The 26,187-nt window shown below is 40.4% G+C and overlaps 1 protein-coding gene across 3 annotated transcripts in view; it reads right to left on the reverse strand.

The window, feature by feature from the left end:
- Positions 1-253: 253 nt before the first annotated feature.
- RALB (RAS like proto-oncogene B) overlaps positions 254-26,187 on the reverse strand; it is a 49,483-nt gene continuing 23,549 nt past the window's right edge. For all 3 annotated transcript variants that reach the window (XM_040603505.1, XM_040603506.1, XM_040603504.1), the window contains 4 exons: positions 8,543-8,699; positions 7,207-7,415; positions 4,264-4,441; positions 254-2,142 (listed from right to left, as the gene is read on the reverse strand). In XM_040603505.1, the coding sequence (XP_040459439.1) occupies positions 2,023-2,142; positions 4,264-4,441; positions 7,207-7,415; positions 8,543-8,659 (624 nt within the window). In that variant the 5' untranslated portion in view covers positions 8,660-8,699 and the 3' untranslated portion in view covers positions 254-2,022. The remainder of the gene's footprint in view (positions 2,143-4,263; positions 4,442-7,206; positions 7,416-8,542; positions 8,700-26,187) is intronic.

Raw genomic sequence — 26,187 nt, forward strand, 5'->3', positions numbered from 1 at the left:
AAAGGAAACTTCACTGAAGTGTTACAGCTCCAAGTGCCCCATTAGGTGCCTAGGCTTTAGACATCGGTACCAGAGCTCAAGTGACAAGTTCTGTGAGCCTGCAGAATCCCAGCCTTTCCTTCAAAACTTGTTGTCCTTGGCTTTATAATACCGATTAATTACACTGTTCACAGAAGTGCTTCTGAATTAGTTAACCATTCTTTTTGTGCAATCAAGACAACATTAACAAAGAAGGAATTTAACTTGACAAGAATGAAGATTACAGCACCTTTTATTTAGTACAGTTTCCCCAATCCAATGAGTTGCCTGACAAATTGAATAGTTATGGAAGACAATGAATTTGTGATAAGTCCCTGTGAAACCTCAGGCCAGAGGTTCTGATGTCCAACACATTTTTTCAGAGTTCAGAGGTGGAATGCACAAGAGCAATCTAGTACATGTTAAAATGTTTTTCAACCTCAAATTACAATACTAAGTACTGAACAGTATTTGCTACTCCTTCACCTCAAGAAACACTATGTTAATTTAGTACTGCAGTGTGCTTTTTTGAACAATCACATAGCATATTTTTTTCCAGCAAGTAACTGTTTCAAGCATCCACTTACCAAGCAAAATAGTCACTTAAGTCTCTCTACTCCTTCAAAAAGAGAAGATAACCATAATTCATTGAGAGACTCCACCATCAGAAGAGACAGTTACTTTCCACAGTGACAGAAGTGGTTTTTTGGCAGCTGCATTTAAACTGCAGTAGAAATCTCAGTTCACTCAGCTGACAAGACCACCTTCTAAGGACTGACTTCATTTCTAGGCAGGGTTTTATTGATAAACATGACCACCATTGCATAACTGACAGCAAAACTTAACATGCATCCCCATGTGCTAGGTTGCTGTGCATCAGAAACATACATATAAAACTAGCAGTGAGTAACAGATGTGGCAACTGCTTAACTTTGCTTTTTGACACCACACAACTCACTAGCCAGCTAATCATAAAGAGAGGTAGCATGTATGCCTCACTTATTCCAAGTCATGTTTGTGTGATGTGACCCATCCTTACTCAAGATTTTTCATCTGCAGCAAGACAAGAGACAGATGCAGATGTTCCCACTTTTCAACATGATCACAAGTGTTCCAACAAACAAAACCAATCAAATCACTGATTTTCACTATTCCAGTACCAGGGAGGGGAAGGATGACAAATATAGTGTAATCAAGTCTAGCCACAATACATGGAAGAAACCCAGGACAGTATTTCAAGGACACTGTGACAATATTATTCCTTTTGAATAAAGGCTTACAGTCATTTTCTCACCCCATACCATTAATTTAAGGATGAGAGGACAGGCCAGTGGGGAATGCATCCAGCCAGGATTTAAATATCAATTTCTGCATTGCCTAAATGAGTCTGAATTGAGTCCACAGGCTTGATTCATGAATGCTGTATTGACTAAACAGAACATGGAAGGAAGCTTAAGTTGACACTCCAGTGTTAGTTGTTACTTCTTACATGGAGTGTGAGAAGCCAGCAGATTTCAGCTTAAGAAATATCAGTGACAACTAGCAGAACATGGAAAGACTCAAACCCTTTACCAGGTGTCATCTAGCTTTTCTGCAGTTTGCAACATCAAGAAGAGCAGCAACAGTAGAAAAACAAGTGTTTGAACCTGAACAGCTGTGCTTGTTAAGGCCAGTAGAGGTTCAAGAGTAACATATTCGGAGGAACATTAGAGTAAACTAGGAAGTTAATATGAAAGTACTTTGTACAACCAAGCAGAAGGATTGTAGTTCTGAAACTGTTTCTAGTTTTGAAAGACACTGGGAAGACAGAGCGCATTTCAGTTTAAGTAGGCATAAGTTTTGTTGGATACCAGAAATAGTTTCAAAGTTCTGTTTTCACATTTTGAAGGTGTGATATGCGAAGCAAAAGATTAAGGGAGTCAATACAGACTTCCTTTCATGAATCCAGCCCTATATCCTTAGTGGTATCTTATCCATGCCACCTGTAGAAACAGTTCCCAAGCATCACAGTAAGCAACATCTTTCTTTAAAGCTTTTCTTGTTCTTGCCACTTTTCTTGCCGTTCTTGTCTTTGTTTTCTGACATTTTCTTTGCTCTGATTTCTCTCATTAAATCAAAGAATACCTAGGAGGGAAAAATAGAGAAAAATTAAATGAGATCTGCCACCGGAAAGGAGATAAACTCCTGTGTTCAGCAGCAAATAAAGATGTAGCACCAGACTGCACCTAATACAGCAGAAGTGAGTCTAGACAGATTCTAGTGACAAACTCAACAGAATTATGTAGCATGCCAAGCAGTGGCAAATAGCACAATCTTACCTGGCTATCAAATCATCCAACAGCCCTGCTTTAAGAGCTTTTTATTGAATGTGACTTGCACAAAAGTTATCATGAACTGTAAGTGCTACATCTGCCTGTGCCTAACAAATATTTCCAGGCAAATCACTTGTTAGCTACGCAAAGCGTTTACTCCAGTCCTTTACATGTAATTACAAACACACTCTGCTCAGTAGTATTCTGCCTGGTTTACAACTAAAAAGTTGCAGCATTCAAGTGACACTGTCAGGCACAAAGTTCTCAGACTGTTATAAGAAACAGAGTAATGACTTCCTGACTGTTCTCCAAAATTCTAGCTGATTTCACCCCTGTACACCTGATGCCTAGGTACATACCACTTAAAACATAACAACAGTTTTACTGTAGAGACTTATTGGGAAAAGTTATTTTTAGGATTGCAAAACAAGAGCACAGTGTCACTCCATAGAGTTAGGCTTTTTGGTTTGTTGTTTTGGTGATTTTTTTTTTTACATGGGGAACTACACAAGGTTTTGATACTTGGAAACAAGGTCATACTATGATCAGAAACAGAGTAGTTTCATTGAAACCCCTTCTAAGCTCTTTTTTTTTAATTATGCTACAGTGCCAGTGCACAATGGCTGATAACTTGTCTTAATATACACAAAAAAGTGCTTACATAAAGGATAACCAGTGTGTCGTGTCACACAAGCTAGCTACAGAAGACCTACAAGAACAAGTCTGGAACACCATGCTAGTACACTCCAGACAGCTACATTGCTGTTAATTCAAACTGATCAGAAAGCTAATTTAAGTACAAAACAGGCTAGGCATTTGCTAGCCACATGAGACTGCTTGTAGGCAAAAGCAAACCTAGGTATTTATGCTTTACTACATCATCCCGCTTCTGGATCTAACAGCGGCTTTCTAGTAACATTCTAGAAGGCAAAACAGATCTTTATGAAATTCAAATTATTCCATGTCCTTTATAATCAAAAGGTCTCAACTCAGGAGTTTCATATGCATTGTTAACCAATAATGAAAGAAATAAGAGTCCTACTAGGTCACTTATGCCCCAACAGCATTTCCATTTGTAAACTAATACAGACAAAACAGGAAGCTGTCTATAAGAACAGCTAGCTGCAAGTGTTCTTTGTCCAAAGATAAAGCTACTTATAATTTGCAACTTTTAAACATATGCAGGTTACCAAACCACACTCTTGGATCCTTAGAGGGCCCAACTATAGTTTCAGGTCATCTTCTGTGGATGAGTAAGTAAAAACGCACCCTCTTCTTCAAGAAACCTCCCAGCACACACAGAATGAAGGGGAGGCTTGAAACTCGTTTTTCCCTACTACTAAGCAAACACTCCATAGTCATAATTCATCTCTCTTCTGTAGTAACTCGCCACCACTGCTTATGCAAAAAGCCAGCAGCAGAAACGTGGTGCAAATTACTGCCCTAGACCAGCATGAACAAATCAAAAAAGGACAGGGATAGAGCAAGACAAGTTCCCATAATTCAAAATAGTTTTCTGTCAAGACAATAATGGCATCTTTAACATTAGCCACAACATATGTAACTCTGTAGGGTAGGGGGAACATTTTTAAGTTTGTCACTTGCTATTTATTGCTGTTCTAATAGGACACAGACTGAACAAAATAACATACTTCATGGAATCCTTAAACCCTTTTACCCAGTGTACTATTGTTTGTACCTGAACCAACAGCCTTCCAGTTACAAGGCAACAGCATTAACATGTACCAGGTCTCTGGCTCCTTTATTCTAGCTACTTCCTTAAGTGTACACATTCCAGTGAATTCATTCATTTTTTATTATCTAGGCTTTCAGAAGCCCAACTGTGGATTTGTTTTCTCCTGCAGGAGAAATTAGTCACTCGGCTACTAAACAAGTAGTAACAATTTAATTGAGCAGTTGACATTTGTCTTACCTTATCTACATTTGCTCTAGTTTTGGCAGAGGTTTCTACATACTGCACACCCCACTCTTCTGCCTTACTTCTAGCTTCTTCTACAGGCACTTGTCTGCGTTCTTCCAAGTCAGATTTGTTTCCCACTACCAGTAAAGGGATTTTATCTTCTTCAGCCTTCACACGCAGGATCTGTTCCCTAATGCATTAGATATTCAAAATAAAAATATCTGTGTTAGCAATAGCAACAAAAACCCCACCCTTACCAGGAGTGGATCAAGTGGTCTGCAAGTTACTAGTGTTTGCAAGAGTCTATTTCCCAAGAGTTGAACATAAACTTGGAATAATTTTATGGTGTGTAACACTAACGCTATGAGTTTCACACTAATAAGACCCTCACACTTCCAGGAAGGCAGTTTCACAGTTTAGTTAGTAAGTTTACTAACCAGGCTCTAGTAAAGAGCTGTATGGTAGCAGAGCAGCTTATAACAGTTGTTCACATCTGAATGAAGATAAGAGCACAAGTGCCATGTTCACCAAGTTTCACCTTGGCATTCAATCACCATCTTCAACTTCTAGTCTACATTGCATCTCAGTATCAAGGCTTTGCCAAGGTAGTAGGTTGGGAATAGCATAAAGAGCTGGCAGAGATCATTCTTAATGGCTACCTAAACAGAGGAGAATGTTACTAAATAGTGCTGAACTAAAATGCTAGCCACCTTCCTCCTTCAAAGACTCCAAGAAAATACTTGAGCCATCAGCATTAACCTAGCTATACTTTGTCATTCTAAAAGAACCTATCAGCATCCAGGAGACAGAGTGATGCTGCATGTCAGTCTCAAAGTCTGTGAGTAAAACCTTGGTTGAAAACACACTGACACATGCTACTGTCCATCTAAGACACTGAAAGAACTGTAACAGTGTACAGCTATTTTTAGATTGCTTCAGTTTGTTATAAGCAAGAACCAAACTAGGCAAGAGCATGGTGTTATAACCCCTTGTCCCACTAAGTTACCACACCATTTCAGATGCCTGCACTTTCCATCCACAAAATAACTGAATGTACGTAGAATACATGAGAACATAAAGCAACATTAACACTGAAGCAGACAATCTGCTGTTGCATTCAGATATACCTTCACACATTCAGATTACAGAGGCACCAAAAGCAAACACTGAATGCATACCATCAGCAGGAGATCTAGGGTTTAAAGACAAACCCATAGTTCATTCAGTATTCTACTTTTTCCATAGTTTTAAGATTTCTGGAAGTTGGAGGATCCGTATTACAAGTCTGCAGTTTAGCCCGTGATGCTGGTGACTCATACTACCCACTGCCGCCTTCTTCCTGGGGAGGAGTTTTCCAAGGGGCTGGTTCTTGCACATCAGCTTAACTGAAGTACTCCATTTAACTAGTTTCACTATTTCTTTACTTCTGAACCATTGAGAAGTAGGAGATTCTCCATATCAAAGCTTTTATGCCCTTCTTGCTCATCTTTAGGACTAGCATTTCTTTCATTGTTTTGTTGTGCTGGAATCTTGAACCAACACACAGTTAACCTAGTTACAGAAGTCTGACAAAAACCACAAACTGCCAAGCCAAAACACTCCTGCTCCTTTTCATCCAAAGTCTTAAGCCTTGGATTTAACCTTATATTTCACTTAAGCACACAAGCCAAAACCCTAGGTTTGGCTGGGTCCTTCCAAGTGTCTTATTTTCTTCCTTTTTTTGAACACTATCCAATTTTTTCCTCCATCTTATACCAGGAACAGTTCAAGCACTCAGTTTTTCAGTCCTACAACAGTTCAACCGTGTAGCTCCTTCCAGTGTCCCCATTAGACCAAAATGAGCAGAACAGCTCCACAACTGCCAGCCTTCTGAAATCTAACGAAGTTGCAGAAGAATTATGTGACAAAGTAACAACATTTTTATACCTCTTAAAAGATTATGCAGTCTCCTACTACTGTTGGAACAGTGTAAGGTATCAAGAACCTGGACCAAAGTCTTGGAGTGCAAGGGGGTTTTGCCATAGCTTTAAGAAAACCCTAGAAATAGGTGTCTACCTTAGCACCAGCTCTTGTATCACCAATTAGTATCTTAACCTTGTACCACTGAAGCAAAACTAACATAATCCAGACTGATAAATTTTATTCTGACAAACATAAGGAACTCTTAACACTTCATGTTTTAGCAAATTTTACTTCAAGTTGTACAGCTGTCCTAGGGAGTCTCTGGATTACCTCCTACACTGAGACAACAGCTTTCATGAAGTAAAAGTTAGAATACTTGCCCTGAAGAACTTTGCTACATGAATTCTGAGACCAGAATACAGGTAATGGTTTAAACATCTTGTTTTTCTTTTGTACTACACAAGGAGTTTCCATGCTCAGTCTGGTGCTGATTTTTACATTAGAACTATTAATCCCAAGAACAAAAATGGAAGCATTTAGTACTACTGTGTATCTTTCTAGGAATACATCTGCCTACAATAGTACTGTTTGACTGCCAACATTTGTTTGGCACCAATCCACACCTGAGAGCACAGACTAATCCTTCCTTTCCTTAGAGCACCTGCTTCTAGCAGAAAGCAATAGAGCGTCTGAAACTTGGCCAAAAGGTAGACTTAATTCCAGAAGTACTGCTCTAAGATAATTAAACTTCACATCCACAAAGACTGAAAATTGGCTTGAATATGCAGGTTTTAAGAGTCCAAGAATCTGTTACTTGCCTGAAGTTGCTGCTGGAGTAATATACTCCTAAGTTGCAGGCATGAAGACAGCCACAGCCATAGGCTGGATACCATGGTTTAAGTTGCCAGTTACTAAGAGCAAATAGTTAGGTTGACACTCTTATGCCACCAAATGGTAACGAACAAAGGATAAAAGCTACAGTGCTCTAAGAGGAGTTGTCAGAGCAACGAAGGAAGCTGATACTTCCCTCTGCCTGGCAGAAGAGCTACTTACCGAAACTCTGCTGTTGCTGTGAAGGATTCATGCTCTGTTATTGAGAAGACTAGAAGAAATCCTTCCCCACTGCGAAAATAGTTATCTCTGATGGCTGCATAATCTTCCTGTCCTGCCGTGTCCAGAATGTCTATTTGAACTTCTTCACCATCCAGAACTACTTTCTTTCTGTAGCTGTCAGCCTTGGTAGGTTCATAGTCTTCTACAAACTGAAGGTAAGGGATTAGTGTTTAGAATTACTGTCAAATGGTCTCATTATTAGTCTACATCCAGCCTTTTCCACTTCAGTGACATTTAAACTCCCCCAAACCTTCTCATAATACAGTCAGCTACTAAGTTCCACCACCTCTTTTTTTAGTTTTACTATAAAAAGCAAATTATTTAAGCACTTGATACATCAAAGAGCCAGTCTGCCTAGTCAAGAGAAACTGTCTTGCTACATAAAACACCATTCAGCAGTTTCAGCATAACTTAAGGGACAAGGATGCAGTATAAGCTACCAGCAACCTGGTGGCATTATCCAGATCTCCCACTTCAAGAAAAAGTATTGGAGCACACAGTTAACTGAAACTTCAACAGGTGTAGATGACAGCATCCAGCTGCTGAACATGAAAACCTGCTCTATAATTACACAGGGACATACTGTAGTCCATTCAATATTGATCAGATCCAAAAAGCCACTGCCAGTTCAACTTGTAAGGTACCAGTGTCAGACGGGCTGTCAGTACAGAACTAACCTTTCCACCTCCTTTCTGTCAGCCTCGAAGTACAGCAAAAGGCTGTGCCATGAGCCTGATTAAGCTGGCTGGCCTTCACTAACAAGTATGCCACCTGTTCAGATACTCAATCACTGTAGTATGTGTGGACAGCCTGTATATAAACATTAACTTCTAAATTACAGATTCATGTATTCCTTCACATACTAGTCTAGATCATCTGGTCTAGCTTTCTGTATACCAGCACAGAATAATTCATGCTCTGAACATGCCCACTTCATCTAGCTCACAATGAGCTGTAATGCTTACTTCTGACTTCAACTTTAACTGACCTAAAAATGAGGAACAAAATTAAAGTTCAGTGCCAACTGGTGATAGCTTTTGTACACTCAGACAAGCACATGCACATTATGCATACCTTCTGAAGACTAACAAGCATCAGTTTTGTCACCCTTCGCTAAAGAAGTTATCAGAGGGCACCCCTCCCTGATTCTTATATTCTCCTGCCAGTCAGGTCATCAGGTCTTTTGCTAGTTACATTTAGTTCCCCTGTCCCACTACAGAAGTTTGGTAAACTGTATCCATTGGTGCTTTAGAGAAACCAAACCAAAGCTACTTACCTCATCATACATAAATTGAAGAGTGAGTGCAGATTTGCCCACACCTCCACTGCCAACCATTATCACTTTATGGAGGGCCAAGGAACTCTGGTTCTTGCTCTTACTGGCAGCCATCATCCCACTTGCCACAGATGAAGTGCCAGGCAACCAATTAGATCTGCAGACAGAAGAAACAGTCACCATCCATGACATTGGTGACACACAGGTAAAGCATCTCCCTAGTGCTGAAAGACCAGATTAAAACTCTGCCCAGCAAGCCTGAGGAATGGGCCATTTCAATGTACTGGCAAGCAGATCACATCCCTGATGTCTGAAGTACGAGTAGGAACAAGGTATAAGAACAAATCCCTTCCATTTGTGACAACAGTACCATTCATAAAGTTTAAAGAAACAAACGATTTCTTAAAACAGCTACTAGATGAACAAGTTGTTCTTATCTGTAAGCCCACCTTACACAACTACCACTTAGAGCAGTTCCCAAAGAATAAAAAACTAATTTCTTCCAATAACATGAAATTAAGTGTTTTTTATTGTTCTTGTTATAAAGCTTTACACCTTTCTAAAGCATTTCTTTAATGTTGATGCAGCTTAGTGTCAACATGGAAGCAGAGCTATACCTTAGATCTGCTTACAGGTAGAAAGATTACTTTTGATCTCTTCTCTACATAAGCTAAGAAAAAAAGCAGTAAATTCTGGTAGGAACAAGTTGCAAAAGCTTCCAGCAGAAAGTCTTATGACATGGCATTAACATTTATTTTATATTCTTCCTGCCTTCTGATGCTGCAAATCTAATTTGCTTTTGGAAGAAAAAAAACACCATTGTGCTTTACGGCAAGAAATTCTGTTCTCATTCTTCTTGTGATGTTTCAAAGCCATAAAATAATAAGCTTCAATAAACAAGTATAGTTAACAAGCCTTTGGTTTTGTGTTATGCAAAACAATTAAATGCTAGAGACTTCTTAAAAACAATTATTTTTTTTTAAGAGTAGCTGGACACAGTAGTTGTGACCAACACAAGTAGCATCTCTAAGAACAGCGCATTGGAGAGAAAAGCAGAGTAACCAATACAAAAAGACACAACACCAGTCAGGATTCACACACGGGGGGGGGGGGGAAAAAAAACCCAAAGACGTGTATTCCAGACACACGACTACTATAAGGGAGATGCTAGGATAGCAACACTTGTGTCCTCATGGCATGACAACTAAGGGCCTCAGCTGTTCATATCCTGGCAGAGTGCTAAAAAGAGAACAGCAGACCATTCAGCAAACACTGCTATGAAAAGTGGCTATACCAGCCTTGGTTTATAGCAGCACCCATTATTCCAGAAGCACAGAAGCAACAGGCCTACCAGGAGTCTCAAATTAGGCTGGGCACGATTGCTCCAGAAAGACAATGGAACTACCACAGTACACTATCAAGTTCTACTGGATGGAAACACACAGCCTACAGTAGAAGCTGGAGTACTATATTGGAAAAAAAGCTTCAGGATAACTAGCTCCCCTAAAAATTAACTGGGAATTTAAGGGATTGTCAACCTACAAACACACCATAAGATTATTTAGCCTGGAAAGGACCTTTGGATGCTGTCTAGTCCAAACTTCCCCCTTATAACAGTTTGCTCCAAGCAATCCAGTTTATATGCCCTGCATTTTGAGGCTGACAATTCTACGACCATGCTGCGTAACCTGCCCTGGGATACACTGATGGTGAAGATTCCACCCCCACCCCCCCTTGTCATGACTTGATGTTCTGAAAAGCAACAAAACAAACTAAGTTCTTATGACTACTGCATGCAAGTACAAACATGCCAACAACCAAGAAGTACCCTCAGGACAGCATTTTCAGCCATCTGAGCAGTAGTATTTTTGCATGCAGAGTATTTTACTCACAACCGTTTGCTACATACATTTAGTACAGGAACACAAGTTAATAATCTTTTAAGTGTTATTCTGGAATAAACACCAGTCAACGAAAACAAGTATTTTTCTTCTGGTAATCTTCTATATTATGTTATACATAAGCTCCCTCATTCAGGACACTCCTTAGTATAGAAATTTAATATAAAATCCCTTAAATATAGGGATGTGACAACTGTGCTGTACAGGGAGAATCTCTGAGAAGCAAAACACATTTATGTTTGAGACAGTGAATTCAGCCATTACCCCAAAGATTCCAAACCAGAAGACTATTACAAGGTTTTTTGCAATTATTTTTTTTGTTGTTGTTCTTAGTCACCAGAAAGGCAAGCCAGAGGGGAAAAAGAACTGAAGTCCCTGCCACAGGAACATGGAAAAAAAAAAACTACGAAAACACAAAACAGGTAGCATCTGAACTCCAGAAATTGTTGCCAAAAGGCATTTTGCTTGCGGTCCACATGTTCTACAGATTATAAACTAGAATTCAGCTTGCTTGGACATAGACACCCAAGTCAGGAGAGCTACAGATTGGAGACTTCAGTGTTCCAATAATACCTCAGTGTGTAATCAAACTAACACGGCTTGCTCTTACGTTAGAGAAGTTTATTTTGTCCTAGTTCAAGAGTAGCCTGGCTTTGACAGTAGTAGATAAGCTGCTTTCTGGAGAAGCCAAGTGACCCTGAGCAACTTTTCAATGTAATTACTGTTAAAGAAATAGTTTAATGTTAAACCCAAACATCCTAAGATTGTTTTAAATGCTATGTTAACACAAAGCTTTGAAATTAAGTATTTTTCTGGCAACACAAACTTAGTGCTGCTGCCTGTGATGTTGCCCTAAGTCCACTGTGCTATGCAACTGCAATGAGAACTTTTTTTACTAACAGCCAAGACAAAGAGAGAGCAACTTTCTGCCTCCTGTCAATATGGATACCACAACTTTACCAGGTGATAATAAAGGAATAGCTGCCTTTTAGGTAAAATATGGACCAACTTGACTGTTCACTACAAGGTCATTGTAGAGATAAGTGGAAAGAATATTTAAATCCTTCCTTCTCCACCCCACCACACCAGCAGAAACTGCAAGGTCAGCCTTACAGTATTACCTGGCTTGTAACCCAAGTACAGTTTCAAAAAAACCCACCCAACAGCATACGAGTTTACGGGTTTATTGCATCTAAAGCTAGCCTGGCTCTTAATGGCCACAGTACTTGACCTTCCCTGCAGAGCTGTTACAAGTGCCACTTGAATCTTTTAGATTATCAACACTTTATGAACCCCCTGAATGCAGAGGTCTGCTCACAACACAGCTCCCACGTTGTGTACCCTCAGGAAATCCCAGAAGCTTCATACAAGGAGTCTCTTTGATGGCAACAAAGGGAGCACAACCCCCTCCAGCCCCAGAAGAGCCAGGCAGCACAGAACAAGGCAAGGCTGAAGCAGCATAGCACAGAATTGACACAGTCAGTATCAGTGCTTACAGACCAGGCTAACAGCACAATAGAACACTGGTTCCAAAAGGGGCACAGAAAGATTTTAATAGGAATACACTGAAGCCAACTGTTTGATTACTTGCATTTCCATCTGTTCCTTGTGCTGCCATTTACACACCATGGTTCAAGGCTCACATTTAACAGTTCCTTGAGGTTAAAAAAAAAAAAAATCAATTAACACAAGTAGAACCTCTCCATCACCCCATTAGAGAAGGGTGAATTTTCATCTCATTCTGTAGATTAAGCATCCTTGAGGCAATCAAGACACCAACATTAACTCATCTGTTTCTTACAGAAAAGAAGTCTTGGGAAATTCAGCCACCTCTCAAAAAAGTAGCAATGTCTAGAAGAACCTGTGATGACTGCAGTTGCTTTCAAAACATTGTTCTGTTGCCTTCAGTTTAAGGGAATGTAAATTTAAGGCCAAGAGTCTTAACATCTGCTGAAAAGCCTGCTCCGAATTCAGTGTCCAGACAAGACACCTAATTATGTGATAAGTATTCCCTCCTCTCCCATATTGCTTTTAACTTACTGGAAAGTAAACTGTATCCAAACAGCAAGCCTCCTCTGAGAGGATGAAAAGCAATCCAGTCTACGGCAGTGTGTCCACCCATTTAATTTCAATCTGGCACTTTACCCTCAGGTTTAATGACATCATGTTCAATTTTGTGTGGTGTTATAAGCCATAAAAAACAGATAGTGTTTTTTGAAAGATCAGAGGTGGGGGGTGGTGGTGTTCTCCTGGTTTACAGTTCATTCTGCTTTAAAACAGAGTGCTAGACAGAGCCCAAGTCACAGCTTTTTCAGGCCGTCTTTCATCTTTAAGATATTAGAAGTAATTATGTGCATCATCTGCTTCAGGTCAATGGCTTAATCCTATCTTTTAGTAACTCCAGATTTGTTTTATAATAGGTTACACAAAGCCATATGCACAATGTGAATTTTGTTGGGCTAGTGAAAGATGCTCTTCAGACCAAGAAACGAAGGTTACACCAGCAGACAGGCAAAGCACAGCAAGACTTGTAAATCAGGCCATACACAGCAGCTGCTAAAGACCAAAAAGATTTAGACTTCTGTGGTCAAGTAAATATCTTCAGAACTAACCAAACTATGCTACCCTCAATATAAGAAATTTAACCCTAAACTTACCAACAGTTTCAGCCTTCCCTTTTCTTACCTGTTCAGATTATAACTTTTCCAGGTTAACTAAGGCTTTCTGCTGAAGAGAAACCTGCACAATGTTGTCATTCTTGGCTGGTCCCTTGAAACTGAGCACTTCAAGGCACTTGTTTATAAACAGCTCCATGACCTCCAAACATAACCACTAGGGTGCTATTTCTCCACCTTCTCTTAGCCGTAATAGTTAAATTCTTCAAATATTGTTAACAAACACGACTAGTTTACCCAATGCCAAGGTTCAGAGACCCATTACTGAATAACTACATTTAGTGCAAACCAGATTACATTTTCACATCCCTTTTTACTTCACCTGCCTTAAGGCCTCACAGTTGTACAGTCACTTACAGAAAGGAAAAAGCTCTTGCCACTTCACAAAAAAGAACCTATTCTACTACAGCCGATGCAAATACATAGAAGGAAAAACACACATAAGAAACTTCACCAAGTTTACCTGTTTTCCAGTAACTATTCTGTTACTATAATAAAAAAATTCTAGACCCCTCCAAAGTCTTTAACTGAAATTGCTTCTAGTTCTTCCAATTCACTTTGGGATCAAAAACTGAAATAAAGCTCTAAGCTCAAAATTGCTGAGATCAGCCCTTGTTCTCTTGCTATGCAGCTGATATCTTTGGACATTTCTTTTCACTGCTGTTCTGCCACTGAAAGCAGCCACTCTTTGCATTTTAAAATGGGATTCTAGAAACCCTTAGCCCAATAGCTTGACAGAGCAGCTTTGTCAGACTCTTAAGATACCTACTTTAAAAGGAAAATCTGAGTATTCAACCTATTAAAGACTTAAATATGATGTCATCAAAAGCAAGCACATAAAGAGCAAGGTTTTGCAACAGTATTTTAACAATCCTCATTTATCAGAATATGAATTAGAGACTTTGAGGTGTTTGGTTCTGTCATATGCCAACAAGAATGCAGTCACAGAAATTCCCTGGATCACAAAACTAATTAACAATCTCACTGAGCTATGAACTGTAAGAGCTCCTCAGCTGTTCTGAGGTTATCCAGAAAATATTTAAGTACTGAAATTCCATTAGCTTTCAATGGACTGTAAGTGCTTGAACTGGTAATTCAACTATATAAAAAAACCATTCATTTGAGATTAAGTAGCATATTTAATGCTACTGAAAGTTTTAGAATATGCAGGCTAAAAATAAAAATGCTACTCTATCTTCTTTTGCTGTGCTATTATCTTACCTCTCAGCATGTCTCCAGTTATTGGTTTTCAAGTTAAAGAGATGATTATATGTTTGGCAGAAATTCCTGCTAGGGATATCCTTCCCCATGTACTGCTGGGTGTTTCTACCTTCCCAGCTGTGGTTAAAGATTTTTCTGGGCCACGGTTAATAAGGTCAAGGAACTCATCCAGCTTGAGATGTCTTGCAGAACAGATGGGGGCAGCAATTTCACAGCCCCCATTTGTATCACCCAATGCTGCTATCACTGCCCTCACTCCCTTGGCCCTGGCTGTTCAAGCCCATTTCCTCCTGCAGGAGAGCTATTCAGCCTGGCCGACTGGGTCTGCCAGTCACATCTCCAAGGCCACATGCCTCAGTGCCAGTACTGATGTGAGGGAAGAAAGCCAATTTGCACAACTGATGCCAAAGAAGGTGGAACTATAGCAGCCAAAATGCTACTTACATTGCTGCAGAAACAGCAAAGTTCCCTGATCCTGCTCACACTATGCTCCCTTGACAAGTGTGCTGGTACAGCCGACAACCTGCTGTAGTGTCTGGGCTCAGCACTGGTATGAAACCCCAAACCCGAGATCTGCTTTTGCTAATCAGGCATTTTCTCTCTCCATGCAAAACCTGTTAGTAGACCTGCAGTTGCAAGGATAAGGGCACTAAACAGAATGCTAGAAATGGATTTGCTAAACTTAATACTTACAACATCAGGAGGAAGAGGAAGAATTTAGGGCAAGGAACTACCTTACTCTCTACATGTGAAGGGTATATTCCTTATAGAATTGTCGGAAGGCATCAACAGCCATACCTTTCAGTGTTACAGGAAAAACTGCAGAATTAGTACATTATTTGCTTGTAACTTTCAGTGTATCATTACACTAGTTTCCATCAGTTAGAATTAGTTACTAATCCCATCCAAAAAACAGAATTCCATGTACATTTAAAGACACTGGCCGTCACAACTACTCTCTAGCAGCAGCCATACATACACTACTACAACTGACACAAGAAGCAAACCCAAGACAAGCAGGTCTGCAGTGTTGCAGCAGTTCAAGGTTAAGCCAGAGCCTAGAGCCAGACCATGACTATTCCCCATCTTCTACCAGACTGGGGAAAGAATAAGCACAGACCAAGGAAGTTTTAATTCAGGAATTTTATTTCATTAACATCTGAAGTGTTAGCTTCCAGAAGAAATACTGCAGCCTGTATGATGAATTTGCACTGCAGGCAAGTCCCTAAGACTTGCTCATCTGGAGCATACACATGCAGAATAAAAGCAGTATTTATAATTCATTCTGATCAGGAGTCCTCCCTGCATGTATGCACAGGGAAGCAAGCATTCCACACTGGGACTCAGAAATTACACTAGTGTATTCTAACACCATCAACAGCATCAGATATCCAGCCACTGGATGCCAGACAGTTAAGATTAAGAATCCCTGCTAGTAATCCTCATACCACTTTTCACTGTTCCACACATTTGCATGCACAGATGTCTTCAGCTCTCCACTTAGACTAAAACTGTTCAATAAGATCAAGAGATCTTTAGAAGAATAGACTTACTATACAAAGACTTCAAGTATTTTCCTGACATGCAGTTGTGTAGAATAGATCATGAAGAAACAGACTCTGGGGAGCATTGCTACTTTAACTGACCTTTATTACTCTAGCAACTTACAGAGTCTGGCACACTGTTCTTTGCAACAGTCTATAGCTAGACTTGGACAACCCCACTTTTTATGGCTATCTTCAGATGTAGCTATCACAGATTAGTGACCTATTTTAACTATGAAATACCTGTATTCATATTCAATTACTCCCCCCCATCCTTGCCAAGCATAGCCCAACTTGCTTATGAGTTTTCAGAAAGACACATCATTATAACTCAGAAAAATCTGACAGCAGCAGGCGTTTACTTACTAGATAAAATTCCTAAATACATGCCCTCTCACATTATTCAGTAAAGGACCACTCTAGATTATTACAAATAAACAGTCTTACTTGTGAGCAGTAATTTCAAGGTAATAATCTTGACATCCAAAGAAAACCTGGAACCAAATCCTAACTAAGTTTACAGCAAGGCTGCATATTTGAATGCAGCCTTCAAAGATTTAGTCACAGGAAGAACTCAGTTTGAGCATCAGAAGGGTAGCAGTTTAAAGCAATCCTTTAAAGTAAAGCCAGATCTTACGCTGAATTGAAATACAGGGGAATGTATACATATCCCTGTTCCTAAAGGACTTAAATATCTGTTAGGGTTTTGGTTTTTTAGAATTCCCTTAGTGGAAGAAAGATAGCCCAGTAACTTGTTTCTGATCAGTATCTAAGTGAGAGAAAAAAGAACTAGCCTTAAACTGCACTTTTAAGGTACTGCAGCACCCAAAAAAGTTATTTGTATCTATCTTTGACTAAATAAGATTGCAAAGGTCATGATATAAAGTTAACACTTAGACAGGTAAGAACTGTACAAAGATTATTATTGCATGTAGGCATCCCAACACAGTACTGTCCTGCAATACTGCAGTCATATGCAGGCCACAAAGCCTTCCAAGTCATCTTAGAGACTGCATACAGACACTAGAATGCAAGCCTTATTTCTGCTGCTTCATTTTGGTCTTGGGGCATCTTTACACAGATCTGTATAAAACATCCATTTCAATTATTCTATTTGTCACAGACACAGAGCGTTTAGGTAGGCATCTCCATTTCCTAGGCCAATAAAGCAGTGCCTGTTTTTCCCCTTAGTCTTTATAGATACAGAGACTATTCAACCAAGAAAGGGAGGAATCATGGAAGGCAGCATTAAAGAGACTGTTATGATAAGAGGACAGAATTACACAAAAGCCTTTCTAATTTGCTACCAAGCTAAGACCATGCTATGATACCAAGTTGATTCCTGCTTGAAGAAAACATATACCTTATCTTAAAATAGAGATTAAAAAGCTTACTGGGCCCCATTAAGTGGAAATGCAGCTATTTGGTTGTGTAGTAATGTATTTGTACAACTGCAATCCGCTAGTCACCTATGCAAGTGGTTCTAAGAGGTCAGATGATGCTAAGCCAAGTGCGTTTATACAGTGTTCTATACTCAATGCATAAAGAGCACTGGAAATACCTGCAAGACAGAAGCTAACGGTTGTCTCCACTGCTGTTCCACTTTATCTGCTGAACCATACTATTCACAAAGTCAACTCCTCTAGGATATGAGACATGAAAATAGTCTACAAGTGCTGTACTTCTACAGTCATTAGGCAGGGCATCTCTACCCAGACTTCCTTGTGGGGGAAGGAGATAAACTGGCAGTTTCCCCTACAGAATTCCTTATAGATCCTAATGGAGATCAGAAAAAAAACCCCAAAGAGACCATGTAATGGTGGGAAAACTGCCAATACTCCACCATGCATCAGCTTTCCAGGAAGACTACCATAGAAGTCTGTGTTAAGTCAACTGTAACATTGTGCCTTGGTAGAGTTTTAAGTTGCATTTTCTGACACTGTACCAGCATGAATACAAACTGAGCAGAGAGATCCAAAACGATACTGTGCCTCTATGCCTTCAGATGGATCATCACTATCTGGAAGCCTGGATTTGTCCTGCATGCAGCATCACCTCCAGTGACAGAAACACAAAACAAAGAGACAACAGCAATAAGGCAGAGAGATCTAGAATTATCCCTCCTGATAAGCACCCAAGAAGATTGGTCCCCACAACATTGCCAGTGAGAACAGTCATCCTTTTAGAGCAGTAAGGAACTTGCACAACAGGCATCTTTGATGATTAAGATACTACCACACTTGAGAACCTTTGTAAGACAATTTGAAGCACTGTTTAGAATACTCTGCCTTGTAAAGCTGGGTTACTCCATTTTTGCACTCTGAACTAAAGAGAAAGTGTCCATTTAAGTCCACAGAAGCGGTGCAGCAACTGAGGCCATGTTTAATTGGTTTCTTACCTGTTCCAGTCTTCAAAGGCTTTTCATACTGTTTTCTACAGATACTTTATAAGGTAGTACTTTTAATACTACTTTTAAAAAGTATCTACATCTACCATATTAACAGCATGGTAGAGCTGCAGTTTTGATGCTACACCTGTCCTTTCAGATTCTAATAATAGGCTTGCATCTACTTGCTTCATTGGGTGCAACCCACCAGCTCTGCCATGTTGTTGTACCACCCTGTCACACAGGTATCTGTTCCATGTCAACAGCAATGAACTAGAGCATAAAACATGCTGCTCCCCTAACTAGCAGCATCACTGCTCTTTGCCAGAGGAGACAGGTGCATCAGGCTCACAAGCATTACACACTCCTGCAATGGGGGCATATGCAGCACCATCCTAAAGAGAAGTTTCTCCCAAGAGGTGAGGTACCTCAGGAAGGCCCCAGTCCATCACAGTTCCCCTAAACTCTAGCACAACAGTTAGTATTCAGATAAAGGTAGTTACAGATCAATACAGTTAATAAAATTGCCTCACTGTTTCACAGATAGCTTACAGAAGCATTGTAGTTTAATATAGAGTTTTATCAGTAAAAAGAAGTCACCATCCCATTTTCCATATTACTCGGTGCAGAGCAACTGGTAGGCTGTACATAGCACCAAGCAGAACATACTCTTATTTCAACAAGATGGTGTTACCTGAAGTGGGAATTATAGCCACTAGTGTCATTACAGCAAAACACACCTCTTCTACATCCTTCTGCAGCCAGACCTCCCCAAGTACTTTCATGAGCCTCCAGGTCTAGTATTAACGCCCAGAAGACACACTGTAGAGACTACAGAAGAGAATGATCTACCATATTGTTCTTATCCTAGAAAGAACTTGCTAGGAAACCTGACAGAAGTCTTCTATAGCACAAAGACCAAGTTAACACCATTAATCAGTATTATTATGCTAAGAGTTTGTCACTGTGGTGATAACTGTCTGGCTGCCTAATTACTTAAGGTGAATTATTATACCATTTCTCACACTACTCAATTAGGCTCATACCAGAAAAGTGACACTCAGGTGGAGCTGCACAACATCCTCACTCCCACTGAGTTGCAAAGCATATTTCAGCTATGTTTCCTTTGAAAGCTCATCCATGCAGAAGCATGCTCATACCCAACACACAGCGTACACCAAATCCACCAAACCACTGCTAAGAGACAGTGACATACATGCTCCAAATCATTCATCTACTACCAACCTTTAATCAGATCCTGGGAGTATAACAAGTAGAACAGACAAGACAAATAGCTTACACAATGTCTTAAGTAGCACACTAGTTCAAAAGCTAAGATTCATATCCTACATCAGTACAAGGTTACAACATGGTTTCAGTTACTTCAGTGGATAACCTGCAGCTATATAATCCACAAGAAAGTTGCCACCAACGCTGATATAGAAAATTCCAACAAATATACATGCTACAGATTGCAGAAATTAATTCTTCAGTTCTCATGAAGTGCTAACCAGTCAAGTTCCCACCCCTCATCCCTACCCAGTCCTTGAGATGTCAGAGGTAATTCAATGGTCTTGCAAATATGGCACAAGACACTGCAGACAGACAGGTCATGAGCTGCTATCACTGCTGTCCCAGAACACGGATCTTGCTTGATCATGATGTCTTCAGTTTCCCTGGTGAACTGGATGCCTGGACAAATTAAGAGTCCAAACACTATTTAGCTTGGCTTAGTACCAGCAAAAGCAACTGTATCCACCCACACAATTACAATCCTTGCTCCTAAACTGAAGTTAGTCTCATGTTCACATCTCCATTTGGGGAAACAAACTACTGTTATGATGAGCAGAAGCAAGTAATAAACCTCTACTCCGAGTTTACTCTTAACCACGAGTCCCACTCCCCAAAGGTACTGGGCAATCATCTCCCTGTAGCCTCTGAAAATACTTCCACTGTTCTAAGCATTTAACTGAAGGGTTCACAGATTTATACAATGAGTCACTAAGCGCCTTCAATCAGACACACCACAGAAGTGCCAAGCACTAAGCTTTTTTCCCTACCTTTCAATCAATGCATTTGCATCACACAAAGCAACAACAGTGACATTTAGTACTTCAGGTAATTACTGGTTATCCATAATTCAGCTGCTGTGTTAAGTCACCTTAACCACATTTCTTCATCCTAGTTTCCCCAGTCATGAAAAATAAATACCATACTAAGGTATTCTGCACATATAAGAGGCTACTTCTCTACTGGACTAAGGACAGATGTTTTCAATAACAAAAAGGCATTTATTTTTGTCTACTGTATTCATATATTATATATCAAAGCCAAAAACAGTATTTCCATCTTTAAGCAGAAACTGGATTACCACCAGTACAGGGATCACATGCAGTTTTGGTACCCCTATTCTAACGTGTAAAGGCAATGAAAAGCTGTGGAGAGTTTCCCTTGTGGGAGAAGTTTTATCCTTGGTCTCCCTCGTGGAAAATGCTCTGCCTACCACTATAAACGCAATTACAGCCAAACACGTGCTCTCTGACCACAGAGCCTCCAGAGTACTGTAGAAGGCAGAGCAGCACAATAACATTCTTGTTGATAACTCTGGTTTTGGGTGGCAGACTTAACTCAGAATCACTTGACTTCCAACACACAGAAGTTAGGACACATTTAGGTCAGGATACTTCCCTTTATGACCTAGCAAGTGCCAGGTCACATGAAAATACAGAAGCAATGCAGAATACAAACTATACATTTATCCGTGTGTGCTCTTTGAGACATTCCCCTCTCCACATGGGATAAGAAAAATGATAAGAATAAGAAAAAACTACTATTCTGATACACAGCTGGCTCATCTCACAGCTCCCGTGTCCTTCCCTAGGAAGTGAGCACAACAGGGTGCTTCTGTACACTAATCCATGCCACAAGGGAAACAAACAGGAGACATTTGGAGTCTGCGTGTAGCTGCAGGGGTCATAACCTCATTGGGATCACAGAGATGATCTGGGATAGCTGTCATGGTTAAAAGTGCTACAGTGGATGGCTGCAGGCTCTTTAGGGCAGGCATGCCAGGAAGGCAAGGCAAGAGGGTTACTCTTCCCATGAGAAAAAGCAGAAATGTATGAAGCTCTACCGAGGAATGGCAGACAAGCCAGTTTATGGGTCAGGATTAGCACAGTCAGCAGGTGGGCTGAGCTACAGTCTCCACAAGTGTCTTCCAGCCTCAGAGATGCTATGATTCAAGTCTGTGCCCCAGCAATACAGTTGCTGCAAATTGTATTTGTGGAAATCTGAAAGTGATCAGCCTGGTTGACATCTTGCAGGTAGTCCTTCAAAACTAACACTTAATTAGAAATCTTAACTAATATTCATTTACAAGAGTATACTAGGAAGCATGCTTATCAGATGATGGCTACTATTAGAATACCATTGTGACTACTTAAAGAGTTGGACAAGATCACTGCTTGATCACCATTTTACAATCTAAATTAATATAAAGATGTACAGTAGCACCACTGGTCAGCCTACTGATGTCTAATAATTTTGAATTAGTTTCCTTCCATTACAGCTCCAGAACAGATTCAACTCAGCGCCTCCTTCGATTTTAGTTTGCCTTCAATTAAATTCTCAATGAGCCTGCAGAATTGTTTAAAAAAAAATTGAATTGCTTCCTAAAATGTGTTTTGAAAATGAAAATAGAATAAGAAATAGCACCATTTTCAAACACACATTGCTGTCTTTTGAGAGACCATTTCCTTAAATTGCTTGGCTAGTCTATTTTATGACATGGTAGATAAAAGCAGAAGGCTGATATACAAGTCAGTTAGTGAGATTTCTTGGTAACTACACTAATGAGAATACCTTACCTACCCAAAATGGGATCACACAGTAAGCCAAGAACACTAAATAGCAGAAGAGTACCATCATGGGGAGGAGTTTCTTACCACAGTGGCAGTTTAGCCGAAAAGCTGAATTAGACCACTACACACTTCAGAATTAGTTTATTCTAATCAGGGAACAGCTCCCCCAGTTCACAAAAACACCTCTCTTCTGAAAAGCTGAAGTAACTGCCATGCAGCTTTATCTAAGAACACTTCACTCATTAAATGTATGCTTTAGAGTGGTACCCAAGGTCCTGCTGACCAGGGTAGCACCACCTTGTAAACCAACCCCTTAAAAAACCCCTCTAGTCAGTGTTCTGCAACAGAGCCCAGGTCACTCCTACAACTGAGCTTTTGAAGCACTTTGTCATGTTTCGAGTATAACCCTATAATGCGGTACTCCATTATAGTTCTATCTGTAAAATGGGAATTTTTTTGTTAAGCTAGTGGCTTAAATCACAAGTTTACAAAAAATAAAACCTTGTCATCAGTATAAAAGATTATTGCCAATTTAGATTTAACATGTCCATCTACACAAAGCCATGCCCGAAGTTGGGGCTGAATCTAGGTCTCCAGTACTTTCACAAAGAATGATCTTTCCCACTACAGGTAAAGATACATACCAAAAGAGCTGGAAACCAGAGAAATCACAGCACCTGCTTAACTCAGCACATTCTCAGCTTTCCAGTTCTATGCTTTGGCTTCAGATTAGTTCTGCCACGTTTCAAGTTTAAGGACAACATATTAAAAACTCCAGTTCCATTGCACTTTTAGCAGACTGAAATTTCATGCTAATTACATCAACTGACAGCAACACTAATTCACAAAGTAACAGTTGACAGGATTAAGGCTTTAACAAATGCTTATAATCCCAGGACTGATTTTTCAGTCTTTTGACTTGTGATCTTGCAAAAATTCCCAGTCAGGACTGCATTTCCATTAAGTCTCATATTCCTGTAATTAACCATTATTTGCTCCTTTCTGAACCACTTCAGCAAACATTAGGAATGTTATATGCTCAGTGTGTCATAAACAGTTGAAAGTGACTGTTCCAAGTACTTTGTCACCATAAAAGACTCAAGTAGCTACTTACACAGCAGCCTAAATAACATTCTCATTACATGACTTCATGACTTTCATTTTGACAGGTCTTGAAAAACACATTTGCACATCTCAAGCACAAAAGACAAAACAGATCCTCTAATATTATTATTAAAGCAGTATTTGGAAGAACATGAAGAGACAAAGCACGAGTTGTATAGACTTATCTTGCTTAAATGACAAGACAACTTGATATTTCTGGGGCAGGCATGGATGAAAGTTAGTCCTGTTTAATGGGCTAAAAGGAGCTACCAACAAAATGATTGCTCCTTGGCAGCTATTATCAAGTACTTTTTAATTATCCACTCCCTGAGCCTCTTATCAAGAGGCAGGTATCACGGCACAAAAGCCACAAAATTGATTGTTACCATTAGGAGAATGGAACAGACAAGATTGTTTGCCGACTTTGCCACTCCAGGCAATGGAACCTTATCACTGCTCAATGGTGGTGGAGAATAGTTACCAGAAATGTGGGGGTGGAACGTGGATGAAGAAAGAAAACATTAAAAAGCTTCAGTTCTTTTCAGCAGGATAGTACTTCCAAGTCAGAGTTTGACAATATAGTTGCTCTCTAACCTGGCTGATATGAAAGGTGTGGATCCTAACTAATTCAAGCATGCAGAAGTCAGGCACACATGGTATGAAAAGCAGCAAGCACCCACATTTATCTACATCTGTGACCTCCCCAGCCATTGCCTTTCAAACCCCCAGAGACCACTACTGCCATCCCTAGTTGTTTGTTCCAGGCACAAGACACCTACTGACCTTAGACACCCTTTGTCTTGATACCACTATGCACTTGCATTCCCTTGAGTGCTTACTGCCTGCACAGCTGTCATGAGAAACAAGCTCCTTCAGTACCTCTAAGAGGCTATTAATTCAGATGACTTCATTGTGTCATAGAAAGCAATTCACTTAATCATGTGGAGCTTAAATCCAGTTAATATGAAATCATCAAGTTAAACTTGAAGTGGAAGTATCAGCACAGAAACCTAACAGTTTACAATGCAACTGGACAAGAACAAACTATGAACCAGATTCCCAAACCATGATGTTAGGGGTTGTTCTGCTACAGCACTTGGCCATTTCTGCTCTGTTCACAGGACAGTTCTGTTGCTCACATAGCCTGGACCCCAACACTTCCTAGAGAAGCAAGCCATTTTATCCAGCATTGGGTCAATAACAGTTGATGCTTAATCAATTAAGTTGCAGATGAAAAAACTTAAAGCCTGAAAAGAGTCATTAGATCACAGAATCTATATATCATCCAGGATTTCAGCAGACACATCCAAGTTGTCTAGGCAGTATCTCATCATTACTACCTTGATTTGATCTAAATGTCTCAACTACTCAACTACTCCTCTATCCAGATATCCAGTACCACTGCACTGATGATTAGAGACAAATTTTGAAAGTCTTAAAGGGTGACCAAGAAAGGGTATTGTCTGATCAAATTAAGCGTTCAGTTAAGAGTTTTTGTAACACATTCCAGCTAAATCTTTAAACTAGACATTCCTTGGCAGCACATACATAACTCCAGTGAAAACAGGTCAGCTTCACATTTCTCTAGGCATGTAAAACAATCAAGTTGGCCTACTCCAGAAAGTCTACAACAAACAATTTACTGCTATAAATCTAATATAGGAAACTTATTTACAGGAGTAGTTTAAAAGCTTTCCTACTCATTAAATAGTTAACACTGAAAGTAAATGCAAAAACTTACCAAGGTAAACTGATAACATCCAATCATTAAGTTGAGTGTACAGGGGCTACAAGTGATTAAAGTAGTAGATAAAACTATTTTAACAAGTCTGCTGTAAGTGAGTAAGTGTAAAGGTGCTATTGCCAAGTAAGATCAAACTTTTGCTATTAATTTCTCTGCAAAAAAGTTGTGGTTCTTGCAGATTATTTGCATGAAGGCTGAACATGAGTCTGGTTCCCAGTTGTTAGTTCCTTCTCTCAGCTTTGATAACTTGGGGGGGGGGGGGGGGGGGGCACAGACAGTGAAGGCATAAAAAAAAGCCAGTTTTTCCTGAAAATCACAACTCTGAGGATGCCCTTGAACAGGCAGGCACTTCCCTGCCCCTCATAAGAGAAACAAGGATCTCAGAACTAGAGAAGTAATGTTTACAGTTGAACAAACAAAAAGCTACCGCTGCAAACTTAAGCTCGGAAAAAGGCAGGGCTGGTCCTAGTGCAGATACAGTCTCCCTGCTCCCTTTTCCAAATGAAAATACTCGGAGGTTGTCAAGACCTAGTCCCCTGTTCCAAGATCAGGATTGAGTCAACAGGACTCGAGCAGAAAGAGCGAGTGAGGCCTCCACCAGCCGTTCAGGAAGCATGACTGGGCTGCTTTGTCAGACAACCTCTCTCCCTGCCCTTCGCCAGGTAAGGTCGCGCTCAGACACCACCTTTCTCCTCCTACAAGATCCGTGTCGGTAATGCTGCCGGGAGAACCAAGAGCAGCACAGAGACAACCCGGCCTGATAAAACAAGATCCCTCAGAAACTTCTGGTCCAGCTGAGACCAACAGTATCCCAAATACTCCATTTAATCTTGCACAGATGAAGCATTATCACTTATCCAGGGGCAGCCAAGAGAAGCCAACAGTCAAGGCCAGCCTCTCACCCCTTCGCTCCCCCGAGCCCCACTTGTAGATACAAGTCACAGCAATCACCCAGCTCCGACGACTCCATCTCAGCCCCAGCGCCACCGGGACGCAGCACCAGCTGCCAAACCCCTAAGGGGGGCTGCATGGCAGCCCAGCCCCACCTTGGGCCCGAGGGACACCGGCCACACGCGAGGCTCTGCCCTCCCCGCACCCCCAGAGCTTTCCGGTGGCCGCGGAGCCGCGTCCCCGGGCTAGAAGCCACCGGGCTCTGCCCGCCCCGCTCCCTCCCCACAAAACGGGGTGGGAGGGGAAGAAGCAGGAACGC

Source organism: Falco naumanni, chromosome 8 (assembly GCF_017639655.2).
Source record: "Falco naumanni isolate bFalNau1 chromosome 8, bFalNau1.pat, whole genome shotgun sequence".
Taxonomy (NCBI): Eukaryota; Metazoa; Chordata; class Aves; order Falconiformes; family Falconidae; genus Falco; species Falco naumanni.